The sequence below is a fragment of the Mauremys reevesii genome, linkage group 15, assembly GCF_016161935.1.
Source record: "Mauremys reevesii isolate NIE-2019 linkage group 15, ASM1616193v1, whole genome shotgun sequence".
Classification (NCBI taxonomy): Eukaryota; Metazoa; Chordata; order Testudines; family Geoemydidae; genus Mauremys; species Mauremys reevesii.
This window is the reverse complement of record NC_052637.1, coordinates 7693310-7719609: the sequence shown is the minus strand read 5'-3', so window position 1 is coordinate 7719609 and position 26300 is coordinate 7693310. Positions and strand designations below refer to the sequence as shown.

Genomic DNA, 26300 nt, shown 5'->3' with positions numbered 1-26300 from the left:
GCAAATTCCAGTGCTGTGTGTGATACCAAAGCAGTGGTCTCCGGTCAAACAGGTCAAGTGATGCTGTGGGGTTCAACCCAGACCAGGAAGAGGTCCTGTCATCACCTGCCCTGTATCCCTGCGTGTCTCTCTGTTGTGCAGCCGTGGTTCAGAGCCCTCACACCAGCAGCCTGGGCACAGCACCAGCACCTCTCCCTGGCTTCCACCAGCTTCGGTTCCTCTTTGCTGAGTCACCTCAACTCGCCCCCCAAATCTGAGTGTCCCCATAGCCGGCTGCCCTGTAGTGTCAGAGCCTCCTGAGCGTAGCACTCACAGAACTTCAGTAACTTTGCTGCTCTCTTAAAGAGACAGCGCACAGCCCCACCCTGTTAGGTTAGCTGAGGACTCGCACTTCATTGTGATCTGCAGCACCGAGATGGTTTGTTGTAAAACTAGAAATAAGTTTAATCTCCTGCACCATAGGGTTAAGGAATGTCTAGTAAGAGTGCAAGGGCCAGGGAGGTTACAAACAAAACGTGCTTTCTAGTGACTATATTTCTCTTCAGTAAGGCCGTGTCTTGGTCTTAGCAGGTGTCTCACCTAGATTCAGTGTCTGGGGACTTTCGGCTGGAAGGTTCCACTTTTCTCAGATGTACAGGAGCTTGGCCCTCTTGGATCTGCCCAGTACTGGATGCCAAACTGGCTTTGTGGCCTGGTTATATCTAAGGTTCCCATTTTGTCACAGCTATTTTTAGTAAAACTCATGGGCAGGTCATGGGTAATAAACAAAAAATCACGGAAGCCCACAACCTGTCTGTGACTTTTACTAAAAATAATGCGGGGAGGCTTACGGGGTGATGAGTGAAGCTCAAGGGTTTTTTGGGGGGTGGGGGGTACTGAGAGCCCAATCCTCCCACTGCTGGGTGGCTGACAACTCCGGGTGCCCTGCCACCGCTGAGAGCTCTGGGGGACCCTCCGCCTCTGAAACGGAAAATCTCATGGAGGTCTCTGAACATCATGGAATCCGTGACTTCTGTGGAATAATCTTATCCTTCCTTATAGCTTCCAGAGTTCAATGACTTCGCTTCAGGAGGCAGCTGTGGCTTCCATCTCCCACTGAGAGTGGGAAGTGGCATCTTCCACCTTGGTTTGCCCGCTGGCTTTGTCTGCCCTTCATGTAAATGTCATTTCATTGTCCTCACCTCATTTACATTGCAGACACATGCAGGCAGGGGGAAGAACCACATTCCTTTGCCTGGGGGAGAGGGGTGATGTAAGCCTTGCCTGACAACACATTTTAATAACATCTTGCAGCAGGTGTTTCTAATGCTTCATGTATTACCATCACGCCAGAATCTGGCTGATCAGTGAGTTGTTAGTTTCCACTGACACCTTTTAGATACCGATCCTGGCCCCAGTGAGTTGGGCTGGTCACGGCAGCTGAAACTCACTGCCAGCTCCCTGGGAGCCCCTGGCCCTCTGGCATTGGGATGCTCTCAGGGTTGGAGAGGTGCACTGGTCCTTGGGGAGCTGCAGATCAGGGATTTCTGTGGGTATCCGGTGATAGGGGCTGGATACCCCAGGGGCACACTTTGAAGGAACTCAGGAGCTGGGATCTGTGGTTACCCTGCAGTGCAAAGGCAGGGCTGGTGTACCCCAGGGGAGAGCGCTCCAGTGGCTGAGGGGCTGGGTGTGGTAGGGGGGCTAACACCCAGCTGGCCCAGATGAGTCCCTCGCACCAGAGGCAGGTGGAAGCCAGGTGAATCCCAGAAGTGGGTGCACTGAGCAGCCTCCCTGCACCTCTCTCTGCCTGCGAATGCACCACTGGGAACCCCTCTGCTGGAGCCAGGTGGCTTAGGTGCCTGTGCTCTTGTGAGAATGATGTCAAGTGCTACCCAGAAAAGCCAGCAGAAGGGGGTATGGGGTGATTCCTCTGTAAACTCTTAGCCCAGGTAGTAGGTGGAGCAGCCACCCTGATGTGAGAGACCCAGGTTCAGTTCTAGCCTTTGCCTGGTGGGGAGAAAGGATTGAACAGGGGATACCCACAGCTCTCAGGACAGTGCTGTCACCATTGGGCCCTGGGGTCTCCCAATGTCAGACTCCCCCCCTTTCCTGTTTTACTTTGGGTTTCATTGCAGAGTCCTTGGGAAAGGGGGCAGGGCCCTCCCAGGCAGGTGCTCCAAACCTGACTGCAGAGTCAGTCTCTCGCTCTGGTCTGGCCCAGTGAACATCCCACCCGGGCTGGGCACAGAGGGGGCTTTGATGAAGATCTCGCCCCAGCACAGACCCTGCTGGGGGAGCAGCAGCTGCTCAGTCCAGGCTCCCAGATCCCAATGGAGTGAAAAACAGAGACAGATTGAGAGCAGCCTCCACTGTCTCTCTTTCCCACCTCTGGATACAACAGCTAGTGAATCAACTCCCCCACTCCCCTCCCCTCCAGACCCCCAACACTGGAGGAATCCAGTGCAGTGAGAGATGGATTAAGGGATAGGTCATATAGGCAGGTACCTAGGGCCCTATTCCTGGGTGTGTTGGGGGTCGCACAGGAGCCTGCTCGTTGGGAAGAAGGAACAGTGCTGGCTGCCCCACTGCCCACTCCAGAATGTCCCAGGCCCTGCCCCCATTTCAGAAGGGTGGTCACCAGGGCAAACTCGAGTGAGTGCTGTTGACACCTGGAGGGGCCAGGGCTAAAATGGAGTGAGTTGTGCTGTGATCCCCGTGCACCAGGGCACAAGTGGGCAAAGCACCAATCCCTGAACCAGACCAGCTGGAGTTTGCTAGTGACATGCAGGTGTGTGAGAGGGAGCTGTACGGGAGAGGAGCAGAAGGGATCCCTGGTCACGGGGGTGCGGTGGAGGGGCAGACATGAGGGGGGATGGGTTAATCCAGCCTTACAAATAACTCCAGGAACCTGATGGCAAAGCTCTGAAACCTCCATGACTGGAGCTGGTATCTCTGGCCCAGGGCTGGTAGCCTGTGAGTCTGGTGTGGAGACAAGAAACCAGCTCTGATCACTTGCTCCCTGTGCCCGTCTGTTAGCAGAGTGGCAGGTTTCAGCATGGTAGCCGTGTTAGTCTGTATCAGCAAAAACAACGAGGAGTCCTTGTGGCACCTTAGAGACTAACTAATTTATTTGGGCATAAGTTTTCGTGGGCTAGAACCCACTTCATCAGATACATGGAGTGAAAATACAGGAGCAGGTGTAAATACATGAAAGGATGGGGGGGGGGGGTTGCTTTACCAAGTGTGAGGTCAGTCTAACAAGATAAATTAATTAACAGCAGGATACCAAGGGAGGGAAAAAAACTTTTGAAGTGGTAGGAAAGTGGCCCATTACAGACAGTTGATGAGAAGGTGTAACAGTAGGGGGAATATTGGGGAAATTAGGTTTTGTAATGACCCAACCACTCACAGTCTTCATTCAGGCCTAATCTGATGGTATCCAGTTTGCAAATTAATATCAGTTCTGCAGTTCCATGTTCGAGTCTTTCTGAAGTTTTTTTATTGAAGAATTGCCACTTTTGGGTCTTTTATTGACCCACAGAGTCAGTGTCATGGAGAAATGTGTCCCCTGCAGCTCTCGCTCTGGATTGTCTCTCTGGGACCAGGAGCCCCATCACCCCTGTGTCCCTGTAGATCAGTGGTTCCCAAACTTGGTTCAGGCCTTGTTCAGGGTAAGCCCCTGGCAGGCTGGGAGAGCGAGAGGCTTTGTTTACCTGAGTGTCCCCAGGTACTACCGCTCCCAGCTCCCAGTGGCCGTGGTTCGCCGTTCCCGGCCAATGGAAGCTGCAGGAGCAGCGCGGGCTTGGGGACTCTCTGGAACAATGCCCAGTTCCCACAGAACCCCCACCCCCGGGATCTGGGTCTCCTGTCTGCCCCTACGCTGGCCTCTGTGCCCCGTGCCCCCTTGATGCGGAGAGAAGCTGCTGGAGCCAAGAGGAGGTGGGGCCCCCGAGGGGCAGAGTCTGTGGCGAGAGGGAGGCTCCAGCGCAATGGAATCCGCTTGTCGCTAGGACCCTGGGGGAGCTGCCAGCCAGGAAGTGAATCGGATTCGGATTCCCTCGCGGCTGCGGTGACTCTGGCTCCCAGGCTCCTGGCGAGATTCCCCGAGCCCTGGGGGGCGGCTGGTGCTGGGAGCCCGGAGCCCTGGCTGCAGCCGGGAGAGGGGAATCTCCAGCAGGGCCCTTCCCGCTGCTCCCCCCCAGGAGCCTCTCCCAGGGCAGAGCCCCCAGCCCAGCCCGGCCCCTGCCCCGGGGGCCCCGCTCGGAGGGAAGGTGAGAGAGACCCGCCCCCCCCGGCACCCCCGGGCTGCAGGGGGAGGTTTGGCCCCGGGCTGCTCCCCGCGGAGCTGGCTGCGATTCCCGCCCGGGGCCCGGGAAAGCTGCCGCCAGCCCCGGTGGGGGCGGGGGGCAGAAGAGGGACTGGAGGTGGGAGGGCAGGAGGGGATTTGGAGGTGGGAAGGGGCGTGGGAGCGGGCAGGAGGCAAGTGAAGGGGGCGGGATGGGGCAGAGGGGGCGCCGCATGGAGGATGAGTCCATGCAGGGGGATCAATGTACAAGGGAGAATTGTGGCGCTCAAGGGTTGGATTAGAGGGGAAATCTGGCTGGCGGGATCTAGTGAAGGAAAAGGGGGGATATGGGAAGAGGGGGCGGGGGAGGCTGGAGGCGGAATGTGGGAGCAAGAGGAGGCTGGCTGGGGAAGGGAGAGAGAGGCCAGTGAAAAGGGAGAGGGTTGGCGAAAGATACAATGGCAGCTTCCCCGTGCCATGAATTCAAATCTCCCCCACACCAGTGCCAGACCGGAGTCACTGCGGGCTCTGGCAGAGGGTGAGTCCAGTTGGGCGGATGAGATCGGCTGTCCCTGGGGGCTGCAGGGGGCGTCCAGGGCAGCTCATTCCTCAGGTGTTGTCACCAGACTAGAGGGCTCTGGCTATTGCTAGGGGAGAGGAGGAGGCGGGTATGTCTCTCTGTGTCTGCTCCTGGTATTAGAGCCCTGGAGTTGAGCTTCCTGGGGCAGATGCTGCTGCCTCCTCCATTGTGATCTGGAAGTCCCGACTGAGGAGCTGCTGCTCCCCCAGCAGGATCTGTTCTGGGGAGAGACCTGCATTAACCCCCCTCTGTGCCCAGCCCAGGTGGAGACTATTTGCGGTGTCTGGAACCAGCCCCAGGGGGAGTCCCAAGCTCTGCCTTCACCAAATCCTGAGCCGGAGCCTGCAGGACCAGTCTGTCCACAGGGAGAGAGCCTGTGTGGAATTGGGGTGTGAAATAGACTCAAGCCCCTTCTGAAACCTCCCCCATCGCCCCTCTTGCCCTGACAGGCTGAGGAATCACGTCCACATTTCGCTCCAGATCCTCCCGTCTTCCAGGGGACAGGGAAGGGAAATGGCTGTGATGGAGCCAGCTCAGGTAGGGGATTTTCAGGGAGCTGCAGGGGCAGTTGCTGTAGAGTGGGAGGGGCAGGAAACACACCGGGTGAGGCAGGGAGGGGCCAGCATGTGACAAACCATCTAGGACACATTCAACCTGGGCCTGATTTTCTGAACAGGCCCATTGGCAGGGGGGAACATTCCTCCATTTCTGAAACAGGAAACACCCCCCTGGGCAGGGCTGGGAAAACTGACCAGACTCCCAGTGCTGGAGCCTGAACCCAATAGCCGGAGGCTGCTGTGAAATACGCAGGGAAGCTGTTGGGATTCCTGTCCCTGTCCCTGCAGAGTTCTGCTTCCCGTATCAGCCTGTGGCTGGCAGGCGTGTGGGAAATGAGGAGACCCTGCCCTGCTCTGTCTGCTGGGGGACAAGGAGCTCTCACCTTCTCCCCACCCCGGGAAGCCTCCTGGCTGTTCAGAGCAGGGTGGGGGTGGGATTCTGCTACTCTGGTCTTCCCAGAGCTTCCATTTCTTTATCCTTCCTCCAGCGTGAGTACTGGGATTGTAGCTGGGGCAGCAGGTGTTGAGTGGGGGACTCTTGTTGTTTCAGATGCCGGTGACCTTTGAGGAGGTGGCTGTGTATTTCACCCAGGGGCAGGGGGCTCTGCTGGACCCCGCTCAGAGAGCCCTCTACAGGGACGTCATGCAGGAGAACTACGAGACGGTGACCTCTCTGGGTAAGGGATTCCTGTGCTCTTAATCATTACAAACTGGATGGTCTGCATGTCTGAATCTGGTGAGTTCTTCCCTGCTCAGTTAGATCAGAGGGAAATGGATCCCAGAGTCCATAGATCTAGTGTGAGAGAGACTTTCATCTCCATGCCCCCTCCAATGGGATCGGGGAGTCGTAAACCTAACGGACATACTAATTCATCCCCATCCATCCAGCTTTCAAAGGGGCAGAAGCAGGGTATGTTCCTGTCTGTGTTATTTCTCACTTCTTTGTACTGTTGGTGTGGCCTCGTTCAACCCAGGATAGACGGACACAAGGTGGGGAAGGCAGTACCTTTGATTGGACCAGATTTCGTTGGTGAAAGAGAGAAGATTTTGAAGCTTGTTGTTTTGTTTTGTTTTGGATCACTTGATGATCACCTGTTCTGTTCATTCCCTCTGAAGGAGCTGGCACTGGTCACTGTCGGAAGACAGGATACTGGGCTAGATGGACCTTTGGTCTGACCCAGTGTGGCCGTCCTTATGTTCACCCACAGGAGCTGGCCCAAGAAAAGATATTACATCACTCACCTTGTGTCTCTTATTTTACACTCTATCCTCTATGATCCTCCATTCCTGGCACTAGCTCCAGCCAGAGGGCTCTGGAGGTTTAGAACTAGGCAGGGGTTAAACACCAGAGCTGTCTCTGCATCAGCAAGTCCCCCACAATGCACAGATCCTGGAAGCCCTCATTGAGGCGGTGACAGCTCCTTCCGTCCCACAGACATCTGCGTCTCCCTGGGGGCTCAGTGGCCATGTTCCCATCTGTTTAGATTCTACATCTGCATAATTACCAGTGACCATGTTCCCACCCATTTGGGATTCCACAATCCCCCAGCTCAGCATGGGGCAGGTTGAACTCAGGGAATGTTCTTTGTGACAAATACTCTGTCAATACTCGAGATACACTCTCATCTTCCTGATTTCCCTCCCTGAGCAGGATTTCCTGTTCCCAAACCTGACCTGATCACCCGGTTGGAACAAGGGGAAGAGCCGTGGGTCCCGGATATTCAGACCTCTGAGGAATTGGAGATCCCAAGAGGGAGCCGCACAGGTGAGGAATCAGTGAAACTGACACACAGACCATCTGGCGAGTGAATGAAAGATCTGGGACTCCCAAAGGTGGGCTGTTAGCGAGTTCCCCGGGGTATGTTTCACCGCACCCAGTCAGGCTGTAGCCAGCCAATATGGTATCATCATGGCAGATATCACCTATGGCTTTCCACCCATCCTTTAACTGCATGGAGTTTCCTCCCTAACCTTTCTTGCCTGGCAGCGTGTAGATGGGATGTGGAGGCAGAATCCAGTTTCTCCATCTCCCCAACAGTCACTGTGTTGTGTTTTCCCCTCTGTGCTGTTCCCCATTCTCTCCTTTCTCCCTGCACAGGGAATGACTCCTGTCCGGATTCTCTCTCTCCCCTAGCAGTTGATGAGATGATGATGAGTGAGAACAAGGAGAAGAATCCACTAGAGGAAGATCCCAAGCAAGTGGAACTACAGGGGAACTTTTTGAGAGGAGCTGAAGGGAATTTTTCCCAATCCTTGGAACCTGGAAAAGCTTGGAGGAGTCAGCAGAGATCAGAGAGGCAGCTGAGAAACCACCCAATAAAGAAAAAGGATGAATCCGTTGAAGGTGGGGCAGGATGCAAGGACCTCAGGGAAATCACAGCCATGCAGACAAATCAAAAGGAAGAGAAACCCTATAAGTGTCTCAACTGTGGGAAAAGCTTCAATCAGAAATCAAACCTTATCACTCATCAGAGAATCCACACAGGAGAGAGACCTTATAAATGCCTCGACTGTGGGAAAAGCTTCAGTCAGAGCTCACACCTTATTGCGCATCAGAGAGTACACACAGGAGAGAGACCCTATAAGTGTCTGAACTGTGGGAACAGTTTCGCTCAGAGATCCATCCTTATCAGACATCTGAGAATCCACACTGGAGATAAACCTCACAAATGCCTCGACTGTGGGAAAAGTTTCGCTCACAGATCAACCCTTAGTTCACATGAGAAAATCCACACAGGAGAGAAACCCCACAAATGCTTGGACTGTGGGAAAAGCTTCATTCAGCGATCAGCCCTTACTACACACCAGAAAATCCACACAGGAGAGAAAGTCTACAAATGTTTGGACTGTGGGGAAAGTTTCACTCAGCGATCAAACCTGATTTCACATGAGATGATCCACAAAGGAGAGAAACCCCATAAATGCTTGGAGTGTGGGAAAAGCTTCCGTGACAGCTCAGACCTTCTTAAACATCAGAGAATCCACACAGGACAGAGAATCTACAAATGCCCTGACTGTGGGAAAAGTTTCACTCAGAGATCAACCCTTACGAGACATCAGAAAATCCACACAGGAGATAAACCCCACAAATGCCTCCACTGTGGGAAAAGCTTCATTCGGAGATCAGCCCTTACTACACACCAGAAAATCCACACGGGAGAGAAACTCTATAAATGCTTGGACTGTGGGAAGAGTTTCACTCAGCGATCAAATCTGATTTTACATGAGACTATCCACAAAAGAGAGAAACCGCATAAGTGGTTGGATTGTGGGAAAAGTTTCATTCAGAGTTCAAACCTGATTTCACGTGATACGAGCCACAAAAGAGAGAAACCCCATAAATGCTTGGATTGTGGGAAAAGCTTCCGTGACAGCTCAGACCTTCTTAAACACCAGAGAATACACACAGGAGAGAGAATCTACAAATGCCCTGACTGTGGGAAAAGTTTCACTCAGAGATCAACTCTTACCAGACATCAGAAAATCCATACCGGAGATAAACCCCACAAGTGCTTCGACTGTGGGAAAAGTTTCACTCAGAGATCAACCCATATTAGACATCAGAAAATCCATACTGGAGATAAACCTCACAAATGCCTCAACTACAGGGAAAAGTTTCATGTGGAGATCAAACCTGATTTCCCGGGAGATGATCCACAAAAGGGAGGAAACCCGAAAAGGCTTGGACTGTGCAAAAAGCTTCAAGAACAGCTCAACACTCACTGAAACATCGGCGACACCACACAGGAGACAACTCTTAGAAATACCTTGACTGTGGGAAAAGATTCAGTCAGAGCTCACCCATTATCATACATTGAAGGTGTTGTTAGAGTGCTACCGGTGTGGTGCTCTGCTTTCTCCTTGTTGATATCACTCGGCTGCGTGCGTGAGTTCCCTCTGTGTGCTGCCCCAACTCTGCAGATAGCTGACACAGCAGACCCGACGAGAACCCCCAATAACCACAGAGTCCAGTAAGATGCAAAGCCACGTCGGCTAGGTTTATTGCGACCTCGGACACCCTGGCAGGGTCCCTGTAGATTACTTAGTCTACCGGGCATACTGCGACAAAATGCCTCTTGGCAATGGACTCAGCTCAGTCAGTGGCGGGACTTTCCACTGCCCCCTCGGCTGGACAAAGACACGGCCCCAGGGGTACATTCTTATACACAGATACAAACAAGTTACACATCACACCTGACGAATTGAGGTGCCACCCCTCCACGTAGCAAGATACAACCCCTCTACGTATTAAGGTGCCGCCTTGTTCGATCAAAACAACTCTATCCATCATATTACCCTTTTGCCCCTGTCATTGGGATGGGCCAGCCTGTTCTTTGTTATCTGTGTGGAATGTACAAGTATGTGATGTTCTGATATCTAGTATTCAGTACCTTTTAGGTACGTATCTTCTTGCAGCATCTGCCTCTGGCTCACAGCTTAACTTTGCTTTATGTTAGCAAAGTCTTGACCATTACTTTAGTTTAGGCCTCAGGCCTCATACTGGGCCTTTATCAGGGCCTGCACTTACTACAGAAGGGTCCTCACAAGAGAGAGGCTTTGAATGTGGGGGAAGCTTCATCGGGTGCTCTAGGAGTATAAAGCAGCAGCAAACCCACCCAGGGTAGAGACCTCTTAGGGCAGGGGTGGACAAACTACGGCCCGTGGGCCAGATCCAGCCCCTCAGGGCTTTGGATCCAGGCCACGGGATTGCCCCCCCCCCCATGGCGCCGCGGACCGCGCGCCGCTCTAAGAAGTGGCTGGCACAACATCTCTGCGGCCTCCGGGTGGGAGGGCAGAGGGCTCTGTGTGTTACCCTTGCCTCCAGACACCCCCTCCCCCCCGCAGCTCCCATTGGCCAGGAATGGGGAACCGCAGCCAATGGGAGCTTCAGGGGAGGTACCTGGAGGTGCATCAAGGGCAGCGCATGCGGAGCCCTCTGCCCCCCTGCTGCTCCTCCCCCCCCGGGGCCACAGCACTTCCTGGAGCAGCGCAGGGCCAGGGTCAGGGCAGGCAGGCAGGGAGCCTTCCCTGGCCCCAGTGTGTGCCGCTGCCACCCCGAGCCACTTTAGGTAAGTGGCACTGGGCCTGAGCCCGAACCCCACCTGCACCCTGCCCCCCAACTCCCTGCCCTGAGCTCCCTTGTACACCCCGCACCCCTGTGCACCCCTACTCCCTGCCCTGTGCCCCCTCGTGCATCCCACACCCCTCCTGCACCTCAACCCCCTGCCCTGAGCCCCCTCCTGCATTCCACACCCCTCCTGTACACCAACCCCTTCCCTGAGCCCCCCATACACCCCACACCCCTCTTCTGCCCCAATCCCTTGCCCTGAGCCCCTTCGTGCACCCCGCACTCTCTCCCGCACCCCAACCCCCTGCCCCAGCCCTGCATACAATTTACCCACCCAGATGTGGCCCTCGGCCCAAAAAGTTTGCCCACCTCTGCCTTAGGGTCTGTCTGCACAGCAAAGAAAAACCCGTGGCTGACCCATGACAGCTGACTCAGGCTCATGGGGCTTGGGCTGCAGGCCTGGTTCATTCCTGTATGAACTTCAGGGCATGGGCTGGAGCCTGGGCTCTGGGACCCTCGCAGGGTCTGAGAAACAAGGCTCCAGAATAAGCCTGGAAGTCTATACAGCAATGAAACACCCTGTGAGCCCGAGAGGGCTGGCATGGTGCAGCCGCAGCAGGTGCCTAGTTGCTGTGTAGACAGACCCTGAGATGCCTTTAGCATGGAAAAGTCTCCAAGTGGAGCTACCACCACCTTGGACATGAGAGATTCCTCTACGCATGGGGGAAATTCTCTCAGGGCCCTGACTAGGGTTGGCCATGGTGACAAACCCATTTCCTCGTTCCCACACACATCAGGGGTGTTTGGCTCCCAAGGATCCAGCTGCCCGTCGCTGTGGGGAGGATCCAGCAGCAGCTGGTCAGTGACCCTCTGGCTCTGCCTGGTCTAAGCAAACCCCAGGCAGAGGAGGAGAAGCCCCCATCAGCCCCTCCTCCCTGCTGCAGCCCTGGCTGCTGAGCTGATGGGCCACAGGTGGGGGAAGGGAGAGAGAGAAACTCCTCCAGCCACTCCCTCTGCCTGGCTGAAGGTCCCCCCTCTCCCTTCCCCTCCCAGCCGGGATCCCCCTGCCATGGAGATGAGGAGAAGGACACTTGGGCCAGGCCCCACCTTCACGCTACACACCTGTCCCCATCCCCCATCTTCCACCAGCCCCTGGGCTGGGCTCCCCCACTGACCTGGAGCTGTTCCCTGCAGGGGGAGTGTCCCTGGGGGCTGGTAACTCCTCCCCTCCCCGAATCCCCCAGGGCGCTGGGCTCTGGGGGATCAACCTTCAAGGGACCAGGGCGATGGGTTGTGGGGAGGATTGAATGGTTGGGGCTGGTGGAGATGAGACACAAGGGGGAGCTGGGTGCTGGGCTACCGAGTGTTTGGGGATGATGGGATCAGAGGCGAGGGAGAGCACAGGGGTAGAGAGATGCTGCCTCATCACTCACCCCTTCTCCCTGCCCCCGCTGCATTCAGACAGCATCACTGAGAGGGGCTGATTCCCACAGGGCCTTTTGTGTGGGGAGAAGTGGTCCAGATTAGCTAGCACATGTCCTCTGCCCCTCCCCCACTCTTCCTGGTCAAACTGACCCTGAGCATCTTACTGATTCTGAGCCCCCATTAGCAAAGTGATTGTCTCAGCCATTGAGTTCTCCTGCAGGGATCTTGTCCCCTTCCCAGATCCTCATTTCACTGCCCTCCAGGGTGCTTTGTGGAAGGCTGGGGCTAGCGCACCCTGGGACAGACTGAACTTTGGGTTGAGGATCTAGTTTATCAGCTAGAAAAGGGAACTTCTAGTCCAACCTTTCTGATTTTGGTTTTGCACACGACCATGTGACTCCATCCCTCCCCTTGTTTCTGCTTGGATCTCTTGTCTCTCTTCAAATAAATTTCCTTTTCTTTTGCTGTCAGCAAATTCCAGTGCTGTGTGTGATACCAAAGCAGTGGTCTCCGGTCAAACAGGTCAAGTGATGCTGTGGGGTTCAACCCAGACCAGGAAGGGGTCCTGTCATTGCCTGCCCTGTAGCCCTGGGTGTCTCTCTCTTGTGCAGCCGTGGTTCAGAGCCCTCACACCAGCAGCCTGTGCACAGCACCAGCGCCTCTCCCTGGCTTCCACCAGCTTCGGTTCCTCTTTGCCGAGTCACCCCAACTCACCCCCCAAACCTGAGTCTCCCCAAAGCCGGCTGCCCTGTAGTGTTAGATCCTCCTGAGAGTAGCACTCACAGAACTTCAGTAACTTTGCTGCTCTCTTAAAGAGACACCGCACAGCCCCACCCTGTTAGGTTAGCTGAGGACTCGCACTTCGTTGTGATCTGCAGCACCGAGATGGTTTGTTGTAAAATGAAAAATAAATGTATTCCCATGGAACCTAGGATTAAGGGATGTCTAGGAAGAGTGAAAGCAATACGAAAGGTTACAGACAAAACATGCTTTGAAACATACATTTAACTGCAGCAAGTTACCGTCTTGGTCTAAGCAGGTTTCCTGCCTAGATTCAGTGTCTGGGGACTTTCAGCTCTCTTGCCTGGAAGGTTCCACTTTTCCAGAGGTGAAAGTAAGCCGGTACGGTCTGGTACGGCGTACCGGCAAGAGCCAGTACACCATGCTGGACCACATCGACTTCCACGGTGGGGATTGAAGCAGCCCAGAGCCCTTTAAATCCTGGCCGCGGCTCTGGCGGACGGGCTGGGGCCGGGATTTAAAGGGCTCAGAGCTCCCCGGCGGCTGCAGGCAGCCCAGAGCCCTTTAAATCCCGGCTGCAGCTGGGATTTAAAGGGCTCAGAGCTCCCCGCTGCTGTGGGCAGCCCAGAGCCCTTTGAATCCTGGCCACAGCTCTGGGGCTGGGCTGGGGCCAGGATTTAAAGGGCTCGGGGGTTCTCTCAGGGGCAGGAGCTCTGGGCCCTTTAAATGCCCCAGCCCCACAAAGCTCGGGGTTCCCCCTGGCGGCCAGAGCCCCGGGCCCTTTAATGTGCCCCTGACCCCCGGGGGGCTCCCAGCCACCTCTGCAGCTGGGAGCCCCTGGTTTATTTAAAGGCTCTGGGTCTCCCAGCCTGTCATAACTATAAAGGGAAGGGAACAGCCCTCCTGTGTACAATAGTATAAAATCCCTCATGGCCAGAGACACCAAAATCCTTTTACCTGTAAAGGGTTAAGAAGCTCAGGAAACCTGGCTGACACCTGACCCAAAGGACCAATAAGGGGACAAGATACTTTCAAATCTTGGTGGGAGGAAGTTTTTTGTTTGTGCTCTTTGTTTTGGGGGTTGTTCGCTCTTGGGACTAAGAGGGACCAGACATCAGTCCAGGCTCTCCAAATCTTTCTGAACCAGTCTCTCATATTTCAAACTTGTAAGTAACAGCCAGGCAAGGCGGGTTAGTCTTATTTTTGTTTTCTCAACTTGTAAATGTTCCTTTTTGCTGAGAGGATTTTACCTCTGTTTGCTGTAACTTTGAACCTAAGGCTAGAGGGGCTTCCTCTGGGCTATATGAATCTGAATACCCTGTAAAGTATTTTCCATCCTGATTTTACAGAGATGATTTTTACCTTTCTTTCTTTAATTAAAAGCTTTCTTTTTAGAACCTGATTGATTTTTCCTTGTTTTAAGATCCAAGGGGATTGGATCTGGACTCACCAGGAATTGGTGGGGGAAAGAGGGGGATGGTTAAATTCTTGTGTTAAGATCCAAGGGGTTGGGTCGGTGTTCACCAGGAACTTGGTGAAAAAGCCTCTCAAGGCTACCCAGGGAGGGGAAGGTTTTGGGGGGGAAGGGGGTGTTCCAGATACTGAGGAATCTGGATGGTGGCAGCGAACCCAGATCTAAGCTGGTAGTTAAGCTTAGAAGTGTCCATGCAGGTCCCCACATCTGTACCCTAAAGTTCAGAGCGGGGGAGGAACCTTGACACAGCCACAGCTGGTTACCCAGGGCCTTTAAAGCTTGAGAGGCCACGCCTCTTCTGGATGAGGCCACGCCCCCTCAGGACTCCGGCAGTACCGGTAAGTCCTGTAAATTACTTTCACCCCTGCACTTTTCACAGATATACAGGAGCTCAGCTCTATGGTATCTGTCCAGTAATGGATGCCAAGGTGACTGTGTCCTGGTTATAGTTTCTAAAGTTCAATGACCTCGCTTCAGGAGGCAGGAAGTTTTTCTGCAGCTGCTGCTTCTATATCCCATTGAGAGTGGGAAGTGGCATCCAGGGCTGGCTTTACCATGAGGTGAACTGAGGCGGCCGCCTCAGGTGCCAGACTGGGGGGGGGTGCCACCCCACCCAGAATGTAGAAAATTGTGTCTGCTGCTGGTGCATATGTATTCTCTCTGCTCTAGATGCACAGAGATGGTGGAGTGCTGTGCTGGAGGAAGGAGGGCACAAGAGATATAACAGGCAGGCAGGAGAAAAGGTGAGAGGGAATAACAGAAAGCAGCAGGACCTGCAGGGGGAGAGATGAGGAGGCGAAGCCTCTTATGTACCTCTCTAGCACTCCCAGGAGCCTGGACTGATTAACACCAGCTTCTCAGGGAGCTTCCTGTTTCCTGCTGCTTCCCTGAACCCGCTTGAGGAGAACAGGCAGTCAACTGAAATAGTAGGAGCCAGTTAGGCCCTTAAGACCCTGATATCTTCCCTCATTCAGGCCCTGCTACCAGCCTGCTTATTTGTCCCCTTCAGTTGAGTGTTGAGAGCCACTCTAGCTGGCACAGAACAGCAGTCATGAGTGAAAGAAGAAAACGCCCCTCTGGGGCAGCATTCAGAAAAAGAAAGCAAGCAAAGAAAGCTTTTCTATCTAAGCAGGAAGGCGCTCTCCTGAGATACACAGACACAAATGTTCATGGTGAGCCTTCCGGCACCAGTGAGGATGTGAGTGGGGAGGAGATGCCTGATCTTCCAGTTAGTCAGAGTGCAGGTGACCTGACAGCTACTGCAGCATCCATATCTCCATCTCAAATGGATGTAACCAGGCACATTCCTGAAGAAAAGTGTAGATCAGAGAAGAGTGTGATGGAGGTGCAAGAAACAGCTGCTGCTGAGTTTAGTTCCTTAAATCTAGATGATTCAGTACTGTGGACCCACTTGAGCAGTAGCCTGAGGGACTTCCTTGTACTGCATGGGCCACAGCAAGTGAAAAACTTCATGTTCCCCAAAGACAATGAAAATATAGGTTTCCACCCAACACATTACTGGCATGAAATCCCCAATGGTGACAAAGTGGAGAGGCCATGGCTTATGTACTCAAAAACCCAGAATGCTGCATGCTGTTTTTGTTGCAAACTCTTCCAGTCTAATGTTCCAGCCACATTGGGTTCTAAAGGAACAAAGGACTGGAAAAATCTGGCTAGAAATCTGGCATGCCATAAGAAGGCAGCAAATCACCAGAGAGCATTCCATAGGTGGAAAGAGCTTGAGATGAGACTAAGGTTAAAGGTCACCATAGATGATCAGTATCAAGAGAAGATTGTAGCAGAATCTCTTTACTGGCAAAATGTTCTGAAAAGGCTCATTGCCATTGTGAGAATGCTTGCTACCCAAAACCTAGCAATGCATGGCACTTCATATCAGCTATATGTGCCAAACAATGGAAACTTCCTTAAAATTGTGGAGCTGATGGCTGATTTTGATGCTGTACTCCAGGAGCATCTAAGAAGAGTCACCACCCAAGAAACGTACACACACCACTACCTTGGAAAAACCATTCAAAATGAGATCATACAGTTACTGGCAACAACAGTCAAACAGAAGATTGTGAAAGATCTGGAGTCAGCAAGATATTACTCTGTTATTCTGAACTGCACATTGGCCATACGGAACAAATGACTTTAATGGTGCATTTTGTAACAACAACAGAACCTAGTGAAAATGTCCCTACAATGATGACTGTCAGAGAGCATTTTCTAGAATTTATTGACATTGATGATACTACAGGAGCTGGTATGACAAATGTGCTTCTTAAAAAGCTGGAAGATAGGGGAATTGCAATAGCTGACATGAGAGATCAGGGCTATGATAGTGGTGGCAACATGAGGAAAGAACAGAGGAGTGCAGACACAGATCTGAGAGTTTAAACCCTCAAGCTATTTTTGTCCCATGCAGTTCTCATTCATTGAACTTGGTGGTCAGTGATGCAGCATCCGCTTCTAGTGAGGCTGCTGAATTTTTTAATGTAATTCAACGCAGCTATGTATTTTTCTCTGCATCAACTCATCGATGGCAAATTTTGAAGCAACATCTGGGAACAGCCTCTCTGACACTGAAACCACGGAGAGCCAGGCGATGGGAAAGTCGAGTAGAGGTGATAAAGCCTATCAAACACCAAATTGGGAAGATAGGTGATGCCATAGTCGCCATTCTGGAGGACAATGCTATGACAGGAGAGAACAGTGGTGGAGGGAAATGGAATCACCAGAAACAGACATAACTTCAAATTTCTGTGGCTTAGTGTTGTGGCATGACATACTGTTTGAAATAAATGTTGTAAGCAAGAGACTCCAAGGTGTTGACCTTGATATATCTGGAGCAATGGAACAACTGGACAAAGCAAAGTCATATCTATAGTCTTACTGGTCAGATGAGGGATTTCAAAACGTTCTGAAGAATTCACAGAAGTTGGCAGAGGAATGTCACCCTCAAGCTGTTTTCCCACCCATTCAAGAATACAAGAGACACCGAAGAGGCACAGGATAATCCCATTAGGGACCCTAAACAACAATTCAAAGTTGAATTCTTTAACCAGGTGCTAGATTGGCTAAATACAGTCAGTTGAAGAACGTTTCATGCAGCTCAAGGAACACAGCAGTATATTTGGAATGTTGTATGATATTCCAAAACTCCTCACTATACCTGAAGAAGACCTACACCAGCAATGCAGGGCACTAAAGACAGTGTTGACACATGATGACATGTGTGATATTGATGTGAGTGATTTAGGTGATGTATCTTGAAAGGGCTTTCAGTTCATTTCCAGGGCCACCCAGAGGATTCAGGGGCCCCTTCCATAAAAAAAAGTTGCAATACTATAAATACTATATTCTCGTGGGGCCTCCTGTGGGGCCCGAGGCAAATTGCCCACTGCCCCCCACCCCCAGGGCAGCCCTGGGAAAAATAAACATTTGAAAACCTTCCGCATCTCAGCACAAACCCAGTTTTGAGAAAACTTCTTTTCAAGTCATCTTTACAAGGTATCACTGGTTCTCAGCATCAGCTAGTGCTAACAGGCACTAAAGCTCATTAAAAGGGTTGGACAAATATTTTCCATCAAAACTTTTTTTGGATAAAAACTAGGGGTTTTTAAAAAGCAGGAAAAAATTACGGACGTCTGCTTTCCTTTAAAATTTGTTGTGGTTTTTTTAATTGAAAAGCTGAAATTAGTCTGCCAAAACCTGAACATGGTTTGGGGTTTCAGAAGTGTGTAGCCAAATATTTGCTGCTTGTTGTGTTTGTTTAAAGAAATAAAAAAATTCTGCTTAAAAAAAATCCGTAACTTTTGAACAGCCTCAGCTTGTGACCAAACGCCTGAGCCCATCCAGTTGGAGATTTTTCCAGGTTTCTGATACTCTGCTGGCTTCCTTGACTCATACCTGTCTCCATAACTTTGGGTTCATTTAGGTTAGAACATAAGAATGGCCATACTGAGTCACACCAAAGGTCCAGCCAGCCCAGTATCCTGTCTACCGACAGTGGCCAATGCCAAGTGCCCCAGAGGGAGTGAACCTAACAGGTAATGATCAAGTGATCTCCTGCCATCCATCTCCACCCTCTGACAAACAGAGGCTAGAGACACCATTCCTTATCCATCATGCCTAATAGCCATTAATGGACTTAACCTCCATGAATGTATCTGTTTCCTAGAGACTGGCTCCACAGGGTCCCTCCCAAACTGGAGACAGTTACTGTGGGTTTGTCTTTAGTATAGCGTATGTACATACTCTACAAACTGAGCATTTGAGTTTGTTCCAGAATCTGGGCTGCAGCAGGGTGTGAAAACACCTCTGAAATGCTCAAAATAGAACATGCATGTGAATGGACACAGGGTGCTAAAATTAAATTAACCCAGGCGCTGTCTCAAAGCTGGGGCTGGACAGCGCTGGGAGTACACTTAGCGCTGCAAGCGTTAGCTGGGGGCAGCGCTTTGAAGTTTAAGTGTAGCCATAGCCTGAGCATTTGAGTTTGTTCCAGAATCTGGGATGAGCCTATATTTCAGCAGGATCAACGTCAAAGGCTATTTTGGAATATATGTGCACAAATAAGATGACCACCTTCTTTCCAAATGCTTTTGTTGCTCTTTGCATACTTCTAACACTTCCTGTAACAGCTGCCAGTGGGGAACGCAGCTTCTCCAAGCTGAAGTTAATAAAAACCCATCTACGCTCCACAATGACACAGGAGAGGCTGGTCGGCCTTGCAACCATCTCAATAGAGTATGAGCTGTCTCAGACTGGATTTTCCGCAGGAAGCAGTTCAAATCTTTGCAACCAAGAAGGCACGGAAAGCACCCCTTTGATAATGCAAACAGGTAAAAATGCCAGTGTTTGCTATGCACCCAAGAAAAGGTACATTTGCTGTTCGGGAGTTTGAAAGTTGTGTTACTTAAAATTTTTGAACAAGGGATTTTAAGTTGTTAGTTCTCCTTTATCGGGGTAGGTAGCAGAGCAGCACCATGAGAGGAGTACAACAGGAAGGTAGAATTGAGACCTTTCAAAGTTTTGGCCCAAGCGAGGGGGAATGGGGGCTTCATATGAGCTCCCCGCCTGAGGTGCCAAAATGTTGTGGGCCAGCCCTAGTGGCATCTTTCACTTCGCTTCACCTGCTGGCTTTGTCTGCCCTTCATGTAAATGTCATTTCATTGTCCTCGCTCCATTTACATTGGAGACAGGTTCCAGCAAGTGGAAGAACCACATTCCTCTGTTTAGGGCAGGGATGACATAAGCCATCCTGACAAACACATTTTAAGAACATTTTCCAGCCTGTGTTTCTAATTCTTTGTGTATGGCCCATAGGTATCTCATGCAAGCATATGACTGATCCCTGGAATCGGGCCCTGCTTCTGCGCCTAAGAGGGCCCTGCACATTAAAAAGAGCGCCTAACTTATGCACCTTTTTAATTTTTTTACTGATGCGGTGGCTGTCCAGGTCTTCGGCAGCAAGTTGGCAGAGGGTCCTTCACTCACTCCGGGTCTCCAGCAGCATTTTGGTGGCACGGGTCCTTCGGTGCTGCGGAAGACCCGGAGCGAGTGAAGGACCCACCGCTGAAGTGCCACCGAAGACCCGAAGTGCTGCTGGGTATTCGAATCAGGGCCCGCACTTCCTAAAGCCAGCCCTGCCTCTGGCACTGGAATGCTCTCAGGGTCAGAGCAGTACACTAGTCCTTGGGGAACTGCTCCTTGGGGATTTTCGTGGGTATCCAGTGATAGGTGGCACAGTGCCCACTCACGATTGTCCCAGGCCTGGCCCCCATTTTGGCATCAGGCCAAATCTGAGTGCTGTTGACACCTGGCGGGGGCCAGGGCTAAAATGAAGTGAGTTGTGCTGTGATCCCCGTGCACCAGGGCACAAGTGGGCAGAGCACCAGTCCCTGAACCAGACTGGCTGGAGTTTGCTAGTGACATGCAGGTGTGTGACAGGGAGCTGCAGTCAGTGCCCACATGAGGGAGCCAGGTGGGAGAATGGCAGAAGCAATCCCTGGGGGGGACACGGGACACACAAGGGGGTTTGGCCTAGAACTCAGGGATGGGATAATCTGGCCTTACAAATACTTGCAGGAACCTGGTGGCAAAGCTCTGAAACCTCCATGAACCACGTGAGGGGAGCAGAGCTGGGAGCTCCAGCCCAGGGCTGGTAGCCAGTGAGTGTGGGGTGCAGACAACAGACCAGTTCTGCCCAACTGCTCCCTGTGCCAATCTGCCACCAGAGCGAATCACACACAGAGGGTCCCCGACTGCCCATCATCCCGTGTGACCCTGGAGCAATCCCAAGTCTGCACAGAAACCCCCTTTCCCGGGATCTGGGCGCCTCCCGTCTGTCCTCCCACGGCTACGTTGGCCCCTGTGCACGATCATAGAATCATAGAATAGAATCATAGAATCTCAGGGTTGGAAGGGACCTCAGGAGGTCATCTAGTCCAACCCCCTGCTCAAAGCAGGACCAAACCCAACTAAATCATCCCAGCCAGGGCTTTGTCAAGCCTGACCTTAAAAACCTCTAAGGAAGGAGATTCCACCACCTCCCTAGGTAACCCATTCCAGTGCTTCACCACCCTACTAGTGAAAAAGTTTTTCCTAATGTCCAACCTAAACCTCCCCCTCTGCAACTTGAGACCATTACTCCTTGTTCTGTCATCTTCTACCACTGAGAACAGTCTAGCTACAGCCTCTTTGGACCCCCTTTCAGGTAGTTGAAAGCAGCTATCAAATCCCCCCTCATTCTTCTCTTCTGCAGGCTAAACAATCCCAGTTCCCTCAGCCTCTCCTCATAAGTCATGTGCCCAAGCCCCCTAATCATTTTTGTTGCCCTCCGCTGGACTTTCTCCAATTTATCCACATCCTTCTTGTAGTGTGGGGCCCAAAACTGGACACAGTACTCCAGATGAGGCCTCATCAGTGCTGAGTAGAGGGGAATGATCACATCCCTCGATCTGATCGACGATGCCCCCCTAATGCGGGGAGAAGCGGCCTGTGGCCAGGGGAGGTGGAGCAGCGTCCTGCAGCGCGCTGGGTTGATCGCTAGGACCCAGGAGCCGCTGGCTGGGAGCAATGGCCGGGCTCGCTGCGTCCCGGCAGCAGGAAGTGACTCGCAGCCGCTGCGGTGACTCTGGCTCCCAGGCTCCTGGCGAGATCCCCGAGCCCCGGGGGGCGGCTGGTGCTGGGAGCCCGGAGCCCTGGCTGCAGCCGGGAGAGGGGAATCTCCAGCAGGGCCCTTCCCGCTGCTCCCCCCCAGGAGCCTCTCCCAGGGCAGAGCCCCCAGCCCGGCCCGGCCCCTGCCCCGGGGGCCCCGCTCGGAGGGAAGGTGAGAGAAACCCGCCCCCCCCCGGCACCCCCGGGCTGCAGGGGGAGGTTTGGCCCCAGGCTGCTCCCCGCGGAGCTGGCTGCGATTCCCGCCCGGGGCCCGGGAAAGCTGCCGCCAGCCCCGCTGGGGGGGTGCGGGAGGAGCCCGGCCGGGCCAGGCTGGGGGTGGGACAGTGACACGGGAGGTGCCGCCATCCGCTCCCCCCCTCCCACGTGCTCTGTTGCTGCCGATGTAGGTGCTCGGGTGACGGTGCCGCGCGCTGACCAGGCCGAGGGGCTCTGCTGGCCCCAGGGGTAGGAGCGGGCAGAGGGTCCAAGCGCTGGAGGCGGGGGGAGGAGATGGGGACAATCAGAGACGGGGGTAGGAACCAGGGTTAACAATGTGGCTAAGGCCCGGCCAGACCGTGTCAGTGGGGAAACCCCAGGGTACAGAGCGGTTAAAGGTGACAGCGGTGGGGGTGAGCAATCTGCAGTGGTTGCAAAAAAGGATGTTGAGGGGTTAGGGGGCTCCCCCCCGGGGGATGCTACACCTCAGCACCTGCTCCCAGGGCTGGGTTCTCACACAGCTGCACCCCAAGGCCCAGGGTCTTGGAGCTGCTAAAGGAGACCTGATTCTGTGCAATATTTCACATACCCCCCTCCCCTCCCAACGTTTTAGTGTTTTAAAGAATCCCTGATCAGTCGCTATCTCTGCATAATGCCTCATTGGTGCAGGAAGGCTCTTGCTCTGCCTGGGGATCCATGAATGGGAACCGTTCTGCGGGCGTCTAAGTGGGCTGGGATGTAGGAGACCCAGGTTCAAGCAGAGGAGGAAAGCGGGTTTGACCAGGGGTCTCCCACATCCCAGGTGAGTGCTGAAAGGTAGTCGCTGGGTACAGGGCCAGCTCCAGGGTTTTTGCCGCTCCAAGCGACGGGGGGGGGGGAATGCCGAGATCGGCAGCAGCTCTACTGCGCCGCTTTCTTCTTTGGCAGCAATTTGGCGGCAGGTCCTTCCCTCTGAGAGGGACCAAGGGACCTGCCACCAAAGAGCCCAACGTGCCGCCCCTTCCCCTTGGTCGCCCCAAGCACCTGCTTGCTGAGCTGGTGCCTGGAGCCGGCCCTGGTGGGGTACCACCACCACTGCCTCCTTCTCTGGCTGTTTTGGGTGGAATTAGGCTCCTACCTAACTCAAGAAACAGCTTAGGGACCTGAGCCACCTGACTCCAGGAGCTGGGCTCCCATTTGTGGAGCGCCAGGTGCCTTCCTGCCGCTGAGAGTTAGGCGCCAAAGGCTGTGAGAGCCAAGACGGGTCTTAGGTCAGCATCTCCCAGGGGCAGACTGAGGTGGCTCCTTGCCTTTGTGGGTCCCATTCTCAGGCGCCTGCCTCTCCGCATGCTCTGTAGGGAGCCTAGACACCTAACTCAGTTTTGTGGATCACAGGATTGTTCCTGTGACTTGCTAGGGGCCTAAAAGCTAGTCCTTGCAATGCTCAGCATCCCGATGCCTCCATCCCATCGCGAGTCCAGCTCACCGGCCTTTTCCTCACTGCTAAAAAAGGTGGGTTAAGTTTTTATTGTTTAGGGTTTTTTTTTCTACCATGGAGTAACTAAAGTACAGGATTATTCTGAGGTAAAAATACAGTGAGGAGAGAGCACTTGATTTTTAGCAGTGAAGAAAAGGGCTGAGAAAATGTCTCTGAAATAGGATCAGAAAGCAGGGAGGTAGGTCCCCTGTATTTTCTTTTTTCCCTCCTGGACCTCGGTGCACTTTATTTACACCCGCCCGTGTGTGCCGAAGCACAGCTGTGCACATGTTGTGTGGGCAGCTTGTTCCAGATGCGTAACAGTGGCAATGAGGATAAGTCTGTAGAAGGGACAGTGGTAGATTTTCTGCCTAATAGCTTGCGCTTAAATGGTGTTTGTAAGTATTTTAAATACTGTTTGTCGGGTTTGGCGGCGTACTCAGTTTGTGTGTGTGCAGTAAATGTTTGTTTACTATAGAAACTGTGCAGCCTGATCTACACATGGGTGGTACCTGAACCCACATTTGGGGAGTCTAGCCCCCGGCCCTGCCCCTTCTGCCCGAGGCCATCCTCTCCTTGCCTGCCGGAGCCCTGAGCCCCCTATTGCAGCTGGAGGAGCCCTGGCCCGCCCACTCCAGCCTTGCTGAGTCATGGGCTGCCAGCTGGCCCGAATCCCAGGCTGCCTGCCCCAGCAACCGGCCAGTCCGAGCCCCATCCCGCCTGCCTCAGCCGGCCTGAGTCCTGGGCCGCCAGGCACCGGCCAGCCCGTCTTAGCCCCTGCTGGCTTTGGGGAAGAAGCAGAGGAAGTGGGGAGGAGGAGCAGTGTGGGTGGGGCCACGGGGGAAGTGCGGGACGTAGGAGCGGGGCCTCGGGGTGACGCATGGGCGGGGTCACGGCCTAGCTGGGGAGGCTTAGCCCCTCCGGCCTATTCTACCCACTGCCCAAGGATCTACAGTGGAAAGAAACTAATAAATAACACCACCTTCATTCCGGGTTTTACAGACGATAGCCCAGAGGTTTAACTCTGGGCAGTGCTTTTCTGGATTACCGAAACACTGTTCTTTGTGCCCAAATTTAAAATAGTGATTTAACAGTGGTAGCAAATTGTGCCCCTTCCATTACAAGTTCTTACCTCTGGACCAGAGGCTGGGGAAAGGAAGCAGATTGTGACAGGCAACCGCCCTGTCCACCATTCTTTGCTATCCTGGGACCAGGAGACGCAGAAAAGTAGAGGATGCGGAAAGGTGAGCGGTAGCAGATTGTGAGGGGAATACACCCCCCTCCATCACAGCTTGCTACCCCTGGACCAGAGGTTGCGGAAAGGCAGAGGCAGCAAAATTGTGAAAGGGCAACAAAAGAGAATAACGAGGTATCAGTAGCTGCTACCCAGTAGCAAATTGTACCGGCAGCAGTTACACTGGCCAGGAAGTGGGTGGCAGAGAGCCCTGCAGGAATGGACATGGCCCCATGAGCGGTTATTTTTAGGAGCAGATGAACCCACCAAGCCTGGTGGCCTGGCACAGCTCCATGACCCGAGTGAGAGGGGCAGAGCTGGGAGCTCTGGTCCAGGGCTGGTAGCCAGTGAGTGTGGGGTGCAGACAAGAGACCGTCCCTGACCAACAGCTCCCTGTGCTAATTGCTTCCCAGAGCGAATCACACCCGGAGTCAGTGTCACTGCGAGAGGCGTCCTCTGCAGCTCCAGGCTCTGGGTAGCCTCTCTGGGACCCCATCACCTCCCGTCTCTGTTTATATCGTGGACTCTCTGGAATAATCCTGAGTCTTGATAGAAATCCCCCTTCTCCTGCCTCCCCGGGGCTGGTACATCTCCTTTCTGTCCTCCCATTGACACGGTGGCTGCTTTGTACGATGACCCCTTAATGCTGAGAGAAGCTGCCTGCGCCCGGGGGGACATGGGGTCCCTGAGGGGTTTGTCGCTGGGACCTAGAAAAAGCTGGTGTGGGCGTGATCACTGGGTCCAGGCATCGGAGTCTCTGCGGTGAGGGCTTGTCTACACTACAAAATTAGGGCGACTTAATTTAGGTCGACCTACAGTCACGCCTGTAATTGAGTGGGCTGTTGGGGCCCACACTGCCCTCCTGCTGGCAGAGCACGTCCTCCCCAGGAGCATTTGCACTGACTGATGTGGGGCACTGACAGCTGCACAGGGCTCACCGCTGGAGCCCCCCACACCTCTGGGGTGACAGCCCAAGCTCTGTTTGTTGCCAGGGCTCAGTTTCACAGCAGAGAGCCTCCCAGGAATGAAATTGACATCCTGGCTCAGAGCAGCTGTAGGCTCCCTGCTGTAAAATTGAGCCCAGCGTGTGTGTGTGTGGGGGGGGTTTAACCCCCCTCACCCTATTCAGCCTTGGGGCGCTGGCTTCAGCCCTTCTACCCCAGCTGCAGCTGTGGCGCTCTGGGCTTCAGTCCTCCAGGGTGCTGGGGTTCCGGGCTTCAGCCACCGCGCACCCCCCAGTTCCAGCCATGGGGCTCCGGCTCTGGGCTTCAGCCCAGGGTGGTGGGGCTTCATCAGGACTGGCTTTACTGGCCGCCGTGGTCAAGAGGCAAGCAGTGGGGTGAGCCTGGGGTGTGAGGCTGCAGAAGGGAATTTGCGGGGGGCGGGGAGGAAGCAGTGGGGCCCAGGAGGTGATTGGGAGCCATGGGGGGTGGTGGAGGGCTGGGAGAGGTAGTGGTGGTCAGGGGAGATCCATGCAGGGTAGAGGGAGGCAGTGGAGCAGTAAGGGCCAGGAGCACCAAAATACAACTGGACATTAGCAAGACGTGAGACGTTATTCTTCCACTCTGATTAAGTCTCAACTGGAGTTTTGTGTTCAGTTCTGGGTGCCCCATTTCAGGAACGATGTGGACAAATTGGAGAACATCCAGAGAAGAGCAGCAAAAAATATTAAAGGTCTGGAAAACATGATCTCTGAGGGAAGATTGAAAAAACAGGGTTTGTTTAGTCTGGAAAAGAGATGACTGAGAGGGAACATGATAACAGTTTTCAAGTGTTTAAAAATTTGTTACGAGGAGGAGGGGAAAAATGGTTTTTCTTAACTGACAAGAAGCTATGGGCTCAAATTACAGCAAGGGAGGTTTAGGTTGAACATTACGAGAAACTTCCAAACTGCCAGGGTGGTTTAAGCACTGGAATAAATTGCCAAGGGAGGTTGTGGAATTTCCTTCATTGGAGGTTTTTAAGATCAGGTTAGACAAACACTGGATTAGATAATACTTAGTCCTGCCATGAGGGCAGGGGACTGGACTAAATGACCTCTCCAGGTCCCTTCCAGTCCTATGATTATTTTTTCAATTGAATCTGGGGTGGGGTGGGGACCCTACATAAATAAATTAC

At 53.3% G+C, this 26300-nt stretch overlaps 1 protein-coding gene across 5 annotated transcripts in view; it reads left to right on the top strand.

Annotated features, from left to right (window-relative positions):
* Positions 1 to 6039: 6039 nt before the first annotated feature.
* LOC120383885 (zinc finger protein OZF-like) overlaps positions 6040 to 26300 on the top strand; it is a 45640-nt gene continuing 25379 nt past the window's right edge. The window contains exons 1-3 of one of the 5 annotated variants that reach the window (XM_039502192.1): positions 6040 to 6081; positions 7056 to 7169; positions 7542 to 9352. In XM_039502192.1, the coding sequence (XP_039358126.1) occupies positions 6048 to 6081; positions 7056 to 7169; positions 7542 to 9130 (1737 nt within the window). In that variant the 5' untranslated portion in view covers positions 6040 to 6047 and the 3' untranslated portion in view covers positions 9131 to 9352. The other 4 variants (XM_039502191.1, XM_039502190.1, XM_039502193.1 and 1 more) reach the window with 4 other exon arrangements.